A 13,451-nucleotide genomic window follows, 5' to 3' on the forward strand; every position below is an offset into this window, starting at 1 on the left:
TCACTAAGATGTAGCTACCTTTAATAGACCTCATGCCACAATATCTGTTCTGGACTAAACACAGCTTCACAGTAGATTTGGTTTAAAAAATGACCTTCAACCACTCCTTATTTTAATTATTCTTATTGTATTTAATGGAGAAGCTTGGAGTAAGTACACTGGCTAAGTTATGTATCATAGCTTGTGCAAGCTTGCAGGTCCAAATCTGGTTTGTCCTGGCTGTCAAATACGCTGACATGAATTATGTCTTGCAGCTTGTGCAACAGCTCTGCAGGATTAATTTGGTTGAATTTCTGTGTGATTTTCCGTCTGGCTGTTTTATAAGGTGGTTAAAACGGATCAGCCGGGTCGGACGTTTGCCTTTTAAAGCGATGCTTTTTTTGTTTTGTTTTTTTAGCTGATTGAACCTCAGTTTGTCATTTGTTTTTAGCAGGCCCAGTTTAAGCATCGTACCACGTGCAATGTAAAAAGTAATCACTGTGTTTTAAGACTGTTCTTAAGCCTTACCCTCCTTTCCACAGTGGTGTATGAGGGCTGCCCAAAGGCCTTTGATTCTGGCATCTGGTGGCCCAAGACAAAATTTGGACGCCCTGCTGCTATGAAATGTCCCGAAGGATCTTTTGGTGAGTACTTTTAACTGCTTAACAACACAGCAATAAAGCACCCTGATTGGTTCATGAGTCCAGAGGAGCTTTTTAACCAGCCAATCATGTAGAGGTTTGTGTGTAAAGGTACGTCAGGTACATTAAGAGCTGACTTGCTCACTGTGTGTATGAGAAAGGCGAGCTGAAGAGTCGAAGTCAGTGACCTGTCCCAGTAAAACGTTGCCTCTTTCCTGGTTACTCCCTTGGGAACTGCAGTCACCATGGTGCCCTTTTTGTTGTCTCCCAGCACTCAATAGGGAATTTATTTGTGAGCATTGCTCAGTGCCCTCCTTTAGCTCCAAGTGGCAGGCATTTCTCCCTTTACGACAGTGAGACTTTCCCAAACACCACCTGACTGTAAAAACTTGGTGTAGTTTTACATTTAAGCACTGAGACAGGAAAGAATGGTCTTACATTCATCAGGTTTTTAAGTGCTGCAAATCTTCAGAACAGTTTTTTGTTGTGCCTTTTTTTAAAAATGTGTATCCTTACTATACTACTACTAGTACTTACTACTAGTTAGTAGCCTAGTCAAATCTTTCTTAACTAACATAATATACTAATATAACTAACTTTTGCCACTGTGGCCCCGCGACTGTGGAACTCTCTCCCCCAAACATTAAGAACTGTGGACTCAGTAGCTGTTTTTAAAAAAGAACTCAAAACTCACCTTTTTAAAACTGCTTTTGGTTCATTTTTTGCCTGTTTTATTTTCTCTTTTTAAATCTTTTTATGACTTGTAATCTTATGTGCAGCACTTAGTTATTTTTTGATTTTGTTAATAATAATAATACATTTTTATTTATATAGCACCTTTCAAGACAGAATCACAAAGAAATAAATTCCTGAAAATTTGCTGTTCAAAAATGAATAGTAAAATTAGTTGTGATCATTAATGTGTTTTAAATTATTTAAAATATATAAAGTGTGACATTTTAAATGTATCTGTTCTGTATAATTTTCCCTTTGTGTTGCTGTGTTTGTTTTCCCCAAATTTCATTTATTTAAATATTGAATATTTTATTTATTCTTCATGTAAGTGAGGAGGCTGTTATTCAAAGTCTATTGGGAAGTCAGTTTGTCCCTGTTATCTGATTGGTTACCATACAAAATAGTTGCCTCCAGCTAATCTATTAAAAGATACAAACAAATTAAAATTAGAAACAAATATTGAATAATTAAATACAAAATGAAAAAAAGCAAGACAGGACTATATAATTATATAACTATATATCATTAAAATAGTTTTTTATGTAGCATTTTATACATTCAATAATGTCTATGATTTTTTAATATTACCTTTAATGCATTTACTGGCATATACATTTATTCATGTAATTGTGTTTTTTTTGGTTTTGCTTTTATAATGTTGTCAGTTTTGTTCCTCCGTACAAACAGATAACATGCAGTTCATATCTAATTTCATGTGAAAGAAAAGTATTTTAAGATAATAAAACTGTTTGAGGCAACAATAAAAAGTTGTTAAGTAGTTAAGATATGAAATACGTTATTTAAAAAACATACATGGACAAACGCGTAATAAAACATAAATCTCTAAAGTATGCGAGAAAATATGTGATCAGTCAAATGTTCTGACATGACTGCACTTACACTTTTTGCCCCTTTTTGCAAATTTTTATCTCAATGCAAAATCTCTAATTGTGTAACTGCACAAATGCTTAATTTTAATGCTTCATGTGTTGGTAACAGTTGTGAGGAAATAGATTTCCATGTCCTCTGTTTTTTATGTTATTTGTTCTTTTCCAGGCACTGCCATCCGCCACTGTAGTGATGAGAAGGGCTGGCTGGCACCTGAGCTCTTCAACTGCACCACCGTCGCCTTCACACATCTGAAAAAACTGGTGAATAAAAGACAGAAATAAGCATGAAAGCAGACGGGGGCTTTTATTAGACTGAACCCGAGGAGCTTTCCCGACCCTGACCCGCCTGTTCTCCCTCTCTTTACATCCTCTGCTCTCTTCTTCTAGAATGACGATCTCCGCCGCAACAGCTCAAGGATGGACAGCGAACGCTCCAAGACCATTGTGCGTTTGCTTCAAAGTGCCACCAATAACACGTCACATTACTACGGCAACGATGTGAAGATGGCCGCCCAGCTTCTGAATTACGTTCTGCAGTACGAAAGCCGCCAGGCCGGGTTTGATCTCACCGCCATGAAGGATGCAGAGTTTAACGAGGTAGCCTTATGCACTTAATTATTATAAAAATATATATGATGTGAGCACTGGGAACACTGGTGGCATGCTGCCCTCCACTGGTTGATGCTCACTGGGTGAACACTTTATATTACTGCTTTTATTTGAATCTATAAATTCCTTTTTCAATCGTAGTTCGGCAATTTGTGTTTTTTCCAGAACTTGGTGCGAGCAGGCAGCGCCATACTGGATCCCAACACCAAGGACCACTGGGACCAAATCCAAAGGACAGAGAGCGGGACCGCGCATTTGCTCCGAAACTTTGAGGACTACGCGAGCACGCTGGCACAGAATGTCCGGAAAACCTACCTGAAGCCCTTCACCATCGTCACTGAAAACATGAGTGAGTCTCCAAACTGTAACTGAATTGTGCTTCAGCTGCAGGAAAAAAATGATAACACAGTTTTTACTGTGTCTCCTGTTTATTTCAGTTCTAACTGTGGACTACTTGGATGTGTCGAACCCAGAGAGGACAACATTTCCTCGCTTCCGGGAAATCCAGGAGGCCTACCCCAAAGAGCTCGGGTCTTCTGTCCGCTTCCCACAGTTTAATATCGGTTCTCAGGGAAACAAAGGTGGGAACGATGCCTCAATCAGACCTCAATTTAAAAAAAATCTGCTTTTAAAGCTTCATCTTCTTTCTTTCTGACATCAGCAGAGCCCACTCCTGCCCCTCCAGCTCAGACAGAAGCTGTCCTCGAGGAGGAGCACACAGTTTCAGATAGGAAACGCCGCCATCTCGAGCCACCTGCCCCTCTGCCTGTTGCTGTGGTGATAGTGTACAAATCGCTGGGAAAGCTCCTTCCGGAAAGATACGACGCAGACCGCAGGAGTCTGAGGTAAACTATGGCTGACCTCTGTGAAAGCTGCTATTGTGCTTAACTTCTTGCTCAGAATGAACAAGTGGTGAACACCAGAAGGTGCAGAGAAAACTTTATGCGAATGTTAGTGCACAATGTGTATTTCCAGAGTCCCCAACCGTCCGGTGATCAACACAGCCATCGTGAGCGCCACGATCCACAGCGAAGGTGAGCCTCTTCCTACCGTCCTGGACCCCCCGGTCATCTTGGAGTACACCCTGCTGGAGACAGAGGAGCGAACCAAACCCGTCTGCGTGTTCTGGGACCACTCAGTCGGGTGAGTTAAATTTGAAATACATTATTAAATGCATTGTTTTCACATGACGTTAAGAGTATACATTACTGGTCTCACCTGTGCTTGTGTCCGTTGGTGTGTTTAGGAGCGGAGGCGCAGGCGGCTGGTCCTCTAAAGGCTGCGAGGTGCTCAACAGGAACAACACCCACATTAGCTGTCAGTGTAACCACATGACCAGTTTTGCTGTGTTGATGGACATTTCCAAAAGAGAGGTAGCGCTTAAAACTTATCTCATTTCAGCTTTGTTTTAAAACACCTGGTGGTTGTTACTGATCACTAACTCGCTGTCTTGGATGCTCTCCACAGCACGGCGATGTCCTGCCTCTGAAGATCGTCACGTACACCACAGTCTCCGTGTCCCTGTTTCTCCTCCTGATCACCTTCATCCTGCTGTGCCTCTTGCGCAGGCTCCGTACCAACCTCCACGCCATCCACAGGAACCTGGTGGCAGCGCTCTTCTTCTCCGAGCTTGTCTTCCTCCTGGGCATCAACCAGACTGACAATGTGGTAAGTGCATTTTGTTTTTCCTGCAAAGTGTTTTTTATCCGGTTATTCCCGGCCGTCTTTGTCAGATGTCCTGTAGCTGTAATCTTTCTCCTAATTGAAGCGAATTATGACAATGATTCGATTCCATTAGCTCTGCCGGGTTTGTAGTACTTCAGTTTCTTAGAGGTGAACATTTTAGCTAGCAGTGTTTATTAAATATTTGGATAATTAGTTATAATTATCATTTACTGTTGGCTTACCATTGAAAAGTTATTGACTAGCAGCAGTTTTTCAAATTCTTCATTCATTACTAAGCGGTGAGTTGAACTATATAAATGTCACAGTGTATGCATCCCCCTGTTAGCCATCTTTTTTTTTAGCTAATAAAGTGTTTGTTTGCTTGTTGTTATTAAGGTAAAAAGCCTTATGGGCTAGCTCTGCTTAAGAATTTTGGTAAAAAATGACCTCTGCCACAGAATTCTTGCTGAAGTTGACCTGGATTTTGCAGGAATCCATGACTTTAACTAAAACAGAATTTAAATATATAACTGCTGCTTAAAAAAAAAAAAAAGGTAAATTAATGTGTGCAGTATTCTCAGATTCATGTTTTCCTCTTCAGACATATTTGATTACCGTATTTTTTGGACTACAAAGCGCACCTGAATATTAGCCGCACAAGCTAAAATCAGGGGAAAATCCTGTTTTGTACATACATTAGCCGCACCTGACTAAAAGCCGCAGGTGTTTCAATGTTGACTTATCATATGTAAGAGAATATGCACAAAGGGAATTGTCAGCAAAGAGATGGCTGTTTGGAGACACAACCCTTTTATTAATATTTTGAAAAACAAGTTATGGGTACATACTTGCATAACTTTTTAGGTATATGTACAAGCAGCGGTAATCACAAGTACGAAACATGTACTGTGCTTCATAAATGAGTAACAAATGTAGTACATAACAATAACCTACAGCACACCAGAAAAATAGATTCGGACTACCTTTTAGGCTCAGGTGCAGTGACACGGCTTTAACAAGAAGAAAAGTCAGTCATTCACCACCATCTTTCTCTTCTTCCTGCGCACTAAAACCACCAAAGTCCTCTTCTCCAGTGTCGGAAACGAACAGGCTCAGGATGGCTTTGTCATCCACTCTCAGCTTCTTTCCTTCGTTGTCACTTTCAAAACCAAACAAATCCTCGTTGTCAGTGTCAGAGTCGAACACCCTCTGAAGGGCCGTGGCGGTGTCTCCATCATGCAGCAGTCCAGCCCTTCGAAATCCGTTGGTGATCATGGATGTTTTCACACTTTTTCACGCTGTCAGAATCCACTGGTGGAGTTGAGTATAACTTGCTTTTCGCAAGTTTATCGCCGCTCATCATCCACACTTCCTGCTGAACGCATAGCTTTGTTTTTCGCGCTACTTCGTACGGCACTAAATTGCCTGGCGGATGGACATGTGACCAACATACCACTCTTGAACCCCGATCCTTCCGCCAGGCAACGTAGTGCCGGAGAACAGCGGAACAAACAAAACAAATCCTCTTACGATATCACAAAAATCATGGACAATCCTTAGAAAAGCTGCACCCGACTAAAAGCCGCAGGGTTCAAAGCTTGTGTAAAAAGTAGCGGCTTATAGCCCGACAATCATGGTAATTCAAGAAATACAAAGATATTAACGTGCCAGAATTAAATCTGTCTTGTATTTAGCATTATTTGGGCAGCTGTTCCATTTAACTGCAGTGTGTAATGGTGTGTGGCTCCATAGTGTAGGCTGGTTTAGTTCCAGCTGTAGATTCAAATCCCCGACGAGGTTGTGTCATGAACGGGATCCAGTGTAACACACCTGAACATGTGGATTGTTTGCTGTAGTGACACCTTTTCTACAATGCATTGCCCTGTGTTACCTGATCTTTGATCAGTAGCAAACCTTTGCGATTAAGAGTTAATACATATTTGAAGATGTCTCTGTGTGGTGTTTTACAGCATGCTGGGCTGCAGGTTCTAGCTTGTGAATGATGCACTGTCAGATTAGAACTGATCTTTCCACTCAGGAGTGTGGCTGCTCCTCTCTACAGCCCATCACAGAAGCTGCACGATCAGTTACAAAGCAAACGAACCATGCGTGTAATTTCTTTACAGATTCCCTTCATACGTGCAGGATTTGGCAGACAGCATCCCCAAATACACAGCTGCAATTTAACAACTTAAAAGAAGAAACTGCACAACCCACCTTTGTAGGGAATACTTCAGTATTCCCTACAAAGGTGGGTTGGTTCACACACAGCAGGAATATTTCTAGGATTTGATTCTTGACACACTGGGTCATTTCTCTTTTGTTTAGTGAATTGTAGTTTCCATTATGAAAGATCGGTATATAATAAGAAACTACTGGTGGAGAAATTACACCATGATTAAATTCTAATCGTTACCATGTAAAGCAAGATAGAGTACATATGCACATGGTCTAAAAACCAAACCATGAAGTCATGTGCTGCAAACATGAGTGGTGTGGGCATCTGAGATGCGGGATAAAGAGCTTTCTCTCTGGTGTTTATGTCTGTGAAGGTTCTCAGTCATCCAGGTCATCGTAGTCAAAGGAGCTTGCAAAGAAAAGCGTCTGGACTTCTTTAAGTTGCTTGAAGACGTTTCACCTCTCATCCGAGAAGCTTCTTCAGTTCTAAGGTCAAATGGTGGGGAGTCCCAGATTTAAACCTAGTGGGAGTATCCCCCCACAGAGGGACAAAAGGACCCCCTGATGATCCTCTAATCGCCTGAGCCAAGGTGTGGAACTGGGTGTGGGTCCCAATCAGCCAGAGTTTCAGGTGAGCTCATTGTGAACCTGGCCCCACCTTATCATGCGAATTCCTGAGGTCAGATGGCCCAGCTGAAGAAGCTTCTCGGATGAGAGGTGAAACGTCTTCAAGCAACTTAAAGAAGTCCGGACGCTTTTCTTTCCAAGCTCCTTTGACTCTCTGGTGTTTACTTTATCAGAGCTTCCATGAAGCCGACCATATTTGTTTTTCCTGCAGGCAGCCCTCTAACGCTGGGTTGACAAGAGCAGTACAAGACTTAATGGGCCAAGACCTACCTGAGAGTCTTTCTTTATCTGACAGATTATGTGTTGTGATTGTCGACTAATGACTGTAATAGTCAGGAATGTGCTATTTACCAAACTGCTTTTCCAATATAACCTCGTGTAAGTTCCTGTTAGTGAGCTGGCATTCCTGGATAAATCTTATGTGAGGATGTAGTCTACCTTAATTGAGTTAAAAGCCTTTGTTAGTCACTGATATGGCCAGTAACGACTCTCAGTTCCATATACATACAGTAAAGGATCAAAAGGTATCGGATATCTTTGAAGTCTGTTGACACACACATACACAAACCTCTGTGGGCCAGTAGTGGAGACGTGCTGTGACTGGTACCTGTCTCTAAAAGCTGGCCTCAGGGTGGTAGGTCCTGGCAAGGGTTTTCCCAAAACAGCTTTAGTTTTTACTTGATAAAAATCTTAAATGTCTGTGGTACAGACAACACCATTAATCTCTTAATTGACAAGGAGAAGAAATCAGGTTTTAAAAGGGAGCTATAAGGATACATTTAAAGTACTTTTTTGCCCTTTAGCCAAGAGTTAGAGAAGATCATTCATTGCCTTACTTATCTCTGTGTGCTGGTTTGTGTAACAACCTGAATCACAGCGATCCTAGCTCAGTAGCAGCTCAAAAGGACAACTAGCACCTTAAAGCTTAACCCTTGTAAGTACAACCTGTTAAAGGTGAATGAGTCAGCTTTACGTAGTCTGGTTAAACCAGATGTTTTAACCCAAGGCATCGGGAGACGCACTGTCAGTCCTGTAACTCCATGGAGGGTTGTAACTACCACCCCCAGCTGTCAAACAGATATACATGTGCTTCTGAATAGTACTCGCAGTGGTAATGAATCGGGGATGAAAGCGAAGCCTTTTCAAGAGGCATAGCTCTGGTGGTTGTGCTTTATTTACGACTATCTCACACCTCATCATGACAGAAGACGTCAAATCAGCCTCGTATTTCAAGGTTAGGTCCCATAAATGAATCCTACAACGAGCGATTCAGCAGCCCCTTCACATTTCGATAAACCTGCTATAAATCTAAAAGAAAAGGATATCTGCACATGTCAAAATAAACACATGCGCACATACGTACTGCTGAGCTTACAGTTGGATTTGACTGACAGAACCAGCTTGAGTATCGGTATTCATCGCTAACTGCCCTTCTCTCAACTGTGGCTACCCTAAAGTGCAAATGTGCACATGCACCACAGCGAAAGAGAAGTTTACAGGCGCCAGATGAGTTGTGGGAGTTTTGTCTTTAGTCCTGTACAAATGTTCTGACTCACCATGTTTTGACTGGGATGAGGTGGTAAAAGCGCATGCTGCTTTATCTTTATGGAGTATTGTTTTGTGGAGTGGAAGCCAAGTCTGCAAGGAGATGCTTAAAAGAGAAAGTTTAATCTCTTTGGGGTTTTCTGTTTTTTTTGCATCTCTTTGATTTGGTAAGCGCTTGCTAGTGTGCGTGCAAAGTTTAGGTGTGTGTGTAGGTAAACGTGCATCAGAGCAGTGGAATGCTGTCGGTGTGTGCCCAGGGCCATCTCCGGGGATGATTTATAACGCTGTCAACGTAGTTTCTCCTTCTTCTTCTCTGATCTCCACAGCAATACAAAACATTAGTAAAATACACCGTATCTCAGCATTCACTGACACATTCTTCTACTGTAGCACCAGACAGCTCAAAATGGGAGGAGGGGAGATACAGGAATGTGGGGACCGTTTGAATCATTGCCGTGTAAGAAAAGACGTTGTGACATAAAAACGTTTACTGTCAGTTCATGAATTTATCGCTTTTTTTGACAAATTGAATAGTTTATTGACAAGACTTTGAAGATTTTAAAAAATATTCAAAAATTGGATGGTTGTCTGCCAAATATCCAAAGATGAACAAACAGAAAATCGTCTTATTTTGAAAGGCTGGACGATTCGTGCACTCATATATAGATTTAATGGTACTGCAGAACCAAAGTGGCCGATACTGTGCTGTACCTAAAAATCTGGCGCTCTCTTCTTTTCTCCCGTCCTACAAACTCGCAGTTTGTGTGCACCGTGATCGCCATCCTCCTCCATTACTTCTACATGTGCACCTTTGCCTGGATGTTCGTGGAGGGGCTGCATATCTACCGCATGCTGACCGAGCTGCGGAACATCAACTACGGTCACATGAGGTTCTACTACGCCATGGGCTGGGGCATACCGGCTATCATCACTGGTGAGTTACACTCACACATGTTCGCCAGGAGAAGCAACAGTGCGATAGGAGATGGCAGGTTGTCGGGAGACTCGTGTCATGACTCGTCTTTTCTGAAAAGGCTATGATCCCTGTGGGAAGATCGCTGAATGAGACAGCAGGAGAAACAATGAAAAGGAGATGGTTGCTACTTAGATGCTCACATTGTGTCAAAATGAGAAAAAAGAAGGGCGTAAATGTAATATATATATAATTTCAACAATTTGTGACATGTTTATTTGTTTTCCTTCTGTCTGATTCCTCCTTTTAGGGCTACTCTTGTGTCACTTTTATAAAATTTGTTAAACACTTACCAGATGCTGTGTGATATAGTGATTTCGTCAGCACTGGATGCTTGGATTGTTTTTGGAAGAGGCAAATAGATATATAAAATATATACGGAGGTCCAAATGTGACAAAATTAGTGAGCGATTATGATGTGTAACTGAAAAAAAGAATCCAAAATATTTTAATAATATAAAGTCAGACTGATTTGATCAAAATGTTATTTCTCCACTGTGTTTTCATTGTGTTTGTGTAGGTTTGGCAGTTGGCCTCGATCCTCAGGGTTATGGAAACCCAGATTTTTGTTGGCTTTCTGTCCATGACACACTCATCTGGAGCTTTGCAGGGCCTATCTTTGTAGTCGTCCTGGTATGTCCAACATCTCTTTTAACCCTTTAAGACCGGTGACAGGGATGCCCCGTTTTGCGTAACTATTTTTAAATCCCAGTAGCACTGCAACCACGTAAGCTAGCGCAATAATTTTTTTTGCATATGAAACCGGAGGAGTTGTACTTACATCTTGTACCATCAGTTTGTCCTAGGTCACGGTTTCCTTCCACATCCATTCCAGAAACACGCTTTGCCGATCCGATCAGTTGTTCGTAACACTTCCTATGTTGGAATAGACGTCAGCACGAACTATCGCATGTCCGCCATTACCTGCCCGAAACCGGAAGTGACATAATTTTTGTGGAGAATGTAGTTGTTTTTTTCCTTCAGAACCTTATAAGGCTATATTAGTCATGTTTGACTTTGTGCTTTTCTGTATCGTTTCTGGGATTCTTAGAACTCAAATTGCACTGCTGGAAATTATTTTGATGCACATGCTGTGTTTTTGCAAATTTGCATTATAATATTTATTTTTGTTTTTCCTGCAGTGTATAAAAATTGGTGTATCTCAAAAATAAAACTAAGAAGACACTCAAAATAAGTTTCCTGTGGCTAGAAACTATTTCGTACAACTTTTTTGTATTTACAGTTTTGAGGGATAAACCTCTTAAATTTCTCTAACTAGAGATATATGTAAAAACAACAAAAACGGTTTTCAATTTTTTGTAGTTTATTGCACTTTTTTGCAATTTATGTAGTTACTATGCACTTAATGCATGCATATTATTAAAATTTGGGCTATAATGGTTGTATTGATGTATAGCAACTTGAAATGCTCTAGTGCACTACAGCATGTAAAAATATAATATAAGCTCTGGCGGACTTGGGTCTATGGTCTGTCTTAAAGGGCTAATAATAAAAGACGCTAATTATGTCTCAATCAGCAGTTGAGTAAAAGGAGCTTTTCATAGATTTATTTATTTATATTCATATTAGTTAAAATTCTCCATATTTTCCTTCCCCTTACAGGTGAACATAGTGATCTTTGTTCTCGCTGCCAAGGCTTCCTGTGGTCGGAGACAGAAGGCTGTAGAGAAGTCAGGAGCTATGTAGGTTCCCACATCGCATTAGCCATTTCACATACATCAAAGGATCCAGTTGCTACCTTGAGTTTGTCTTTTTATACCATTATTAAAACATTTATGTTTCCCAACGCAGTCCTGCCCTACGTATGGCCTTCCTCCTCCTGGTGCTCATCAGTGCCACCTGGCTGCTCGGTCTAATGGCAGTCAACAGCAATGTAATGATTTTCCATTACCTGTTTGCTGTGTTCAGCTGCTTGCAGGTATCTGCTAACCCCACACTGAGCTCTGGGTGCACAGATAATCCACACACACTTTTGAAAACAATTCCCACTTGATTATTTACTCTCCTCAGCAATACATACATACGTTCTCCTGCTTTTTCTTTCAGGGAGTCTTCATTTTCTTGTTCCATGTGGTCTTCAACAAAGAGGTGAGGAAAAACCTCAAGAACATCTTCAAAGGAAAGAAGAGCATACAAGACGAGTCCAGCACCACAAGGGGCTCTTTGCTAACAGTAAGTGAACAAACATTTACTTTATATACATGCATATAGTAGGGATGGGAATCGAGAACCGGTTCTTGTGGAAAACCAGTTAGCAGTTGGCATGCCTGCCTACTGATCGCACTCATCAGTTGCACTCACACTACAATCAGCTGATTTCAGTTCAAGTGTCAGAGGAGGAAAAAAGCGACTCAGTATAGAGCAGGGGTGTCCAACTCCAGGCTTCAAGGGCTGGTGTCCTGCAGGTTTTAGATCTCACCCTGGGTCAACACACCTGAATCAAATGATTAGTTCATTACCAGGCCTCTGGTGAACTTCAAGACATGTTGAGGAAGTAATTTAGCCATTTAAATCAGCTGTGTAGGATCAAGGACACATCTAAAACCTGCAGGACTCCGGCCCTCAAGGCCTGGAGTTGGACACCCCTGGTCTAGAGCGTGGATGTGGACATTTATTTTATTTTTGTTGCACTAAAGGACGAGATAAATGGTAAAGTGGAAAACTGCATCCAGGACAGAAACAACCGCGTAATGCTGCTAACACAACTTCGGTTCTTTATAAGCATCTGCCGACAGCATGCTGATGCTAAGCTAGCCAAGAACTTCGCGACTCCAACAGCCAGACCCTTAACTTCAACAGGTAACAACGAGAGTTGCAGTCAGGCTGCTCCCTTTCTACCTGTTCACGTTTCTAAAGCAGCATCACTATGGAGATCACTCTTTTGTGCTGGTTTACATCTTGGCTTTGTGCAGTCAGCTTTTTATTAGAGATGTGTGTCCTCATAAGGGATTTGTGTTGGTGTGTGCAGCTGTAGCCTCAGATTTATATGAGACTATGTTTCAGCTGTTATACTGACTAACATGAAAGCCAGTCTTGGCAGCCGGGGATCAGTCCGCCAGGGCCTCCGCTCCTGGCCGCCACCCGGCATACAATGCACCCGACCCCTATGGTGCCTCCTGCGGGTGGTGGGCCTGCAGGAGGATGGGCCCATGTCTCCTCTTCAGGCTGTGCCCGGCCGGGCCCCATGGACTAAGGCCCGGCCACCAGACGCTCGCCCTCGGGCACCCTCCCCGGGCCTGGCTCCAGGGCTGGGCCCCGGTAGCCCTATCCCGGGCAGGGTAAACTGTTCCCTCGATGTTCTCTTCATAAGGGTCTTCTGAATCGCTCTTTGTCTGGTCCCTCACCCAGGACCAATTTGCCATGGGAGACCCTACCAGGGGGCAAAAGCCCCCAGACAACATAGCCCCTGGGATCCCTGGGACACACAAACCCCTCCACCACGATAAGGTAGCGATTCACGGAGAGGTTGATTCGACAGACGGATTGGGGCTGTAGTTGCAGTAATGCGGACGCTGCACCGGTCCGTCGTGGTGAAGAGGGAGCTGAGTGTAAAAGCGAAGCTCTCAATAAACCGGTCGATCTACGTCC

General features: G+C 42.3%; 1 protein-coding gene across 9 annotated transcripts in view; it reads left to right on the forward strand.

The window, feature by feature from the left end:
- celsr1a (cadherin EGF LAG seven-pass G-type receptor 1a) overlaps positions 1 to 13,451 on the forward strand; it is a 106,306-nt gene that overhangs the window by 83,496 nt on the left and 9,359 nt on the right. For 8 of the 9 annotated variants that reach the window (XM_087830316.1, XM_087830312.1, XM_087830309.1 and 5 more), the window contains 14 exons: positions 522 to 623; positions 2,412 to 2,506; positions 2,633 to 2,842; positions 3,020 to 3,203; positions 3,292 to 3,435; positions 3,516 to 3,699; positions 3,830 to 3,997; positions 4,101 to 4,227; positions 4,322 to 4,522; positions 9,629 to 9,803; positions 10,363 to 10,475; positions 11,466 to 11,545; positions 11,655 to 11,781; positions 11,910 to 12,035. In XM_087830316.1, the coding sequence (XP_087686442.1) occupies positions 522 to 623; positions 2,412 to 2,506; positions 2,633 to 2,842; positions 3,020 to 3,203; positions 3,292 to 3,435; positions 3,516 to 3,699; positions 3,830 to 3,997; positions 4,101 to 4,227; positions 4,322 to 4,522; positions 9,629 to 9,803; positions 10,363 to 10,475; positions 11,466 to 11,545; positions 11,655 to 11,781; positions 11,910 to 12,035 (2,036 nt within the window). The remainder of the gene's footprint in view (positions 1 to 521; positions 624 to 2,411; positions 2,507 to 2,632; positions 2,843 to 3,019; positions 3,204 to 3,291; positions 3,436 to 3,515; positions 3,700 to 3,829; positions 3,998 to 4,100; positions 4,228 to 4,321; positions 4,523 to 9,628; positions 9,804 to 10,362; positions 10,476 to 11,465; positions 11,546 to 11,654; positions 11,782 to 11,909; positions 12,036 to 13,451) is intronic. The other variant, XM_087830311.1, reaches the window with a different exon arrangement.

This window comes from Neolamprologus brichardi, chromosome 17, assembly GCF_056152115.1.
Source record: "Neolamprologus brichardi isolate AB-2024 chromosome 17, ASM5615211v1, whole genome shotgun sequence".
Lineage (NCBI taxonomy): Eukaryota > Metazoa > Chordata > Actinopteri > Cichliformes > Cichlidae > Neolamprologus > Neolamprologus brichardi.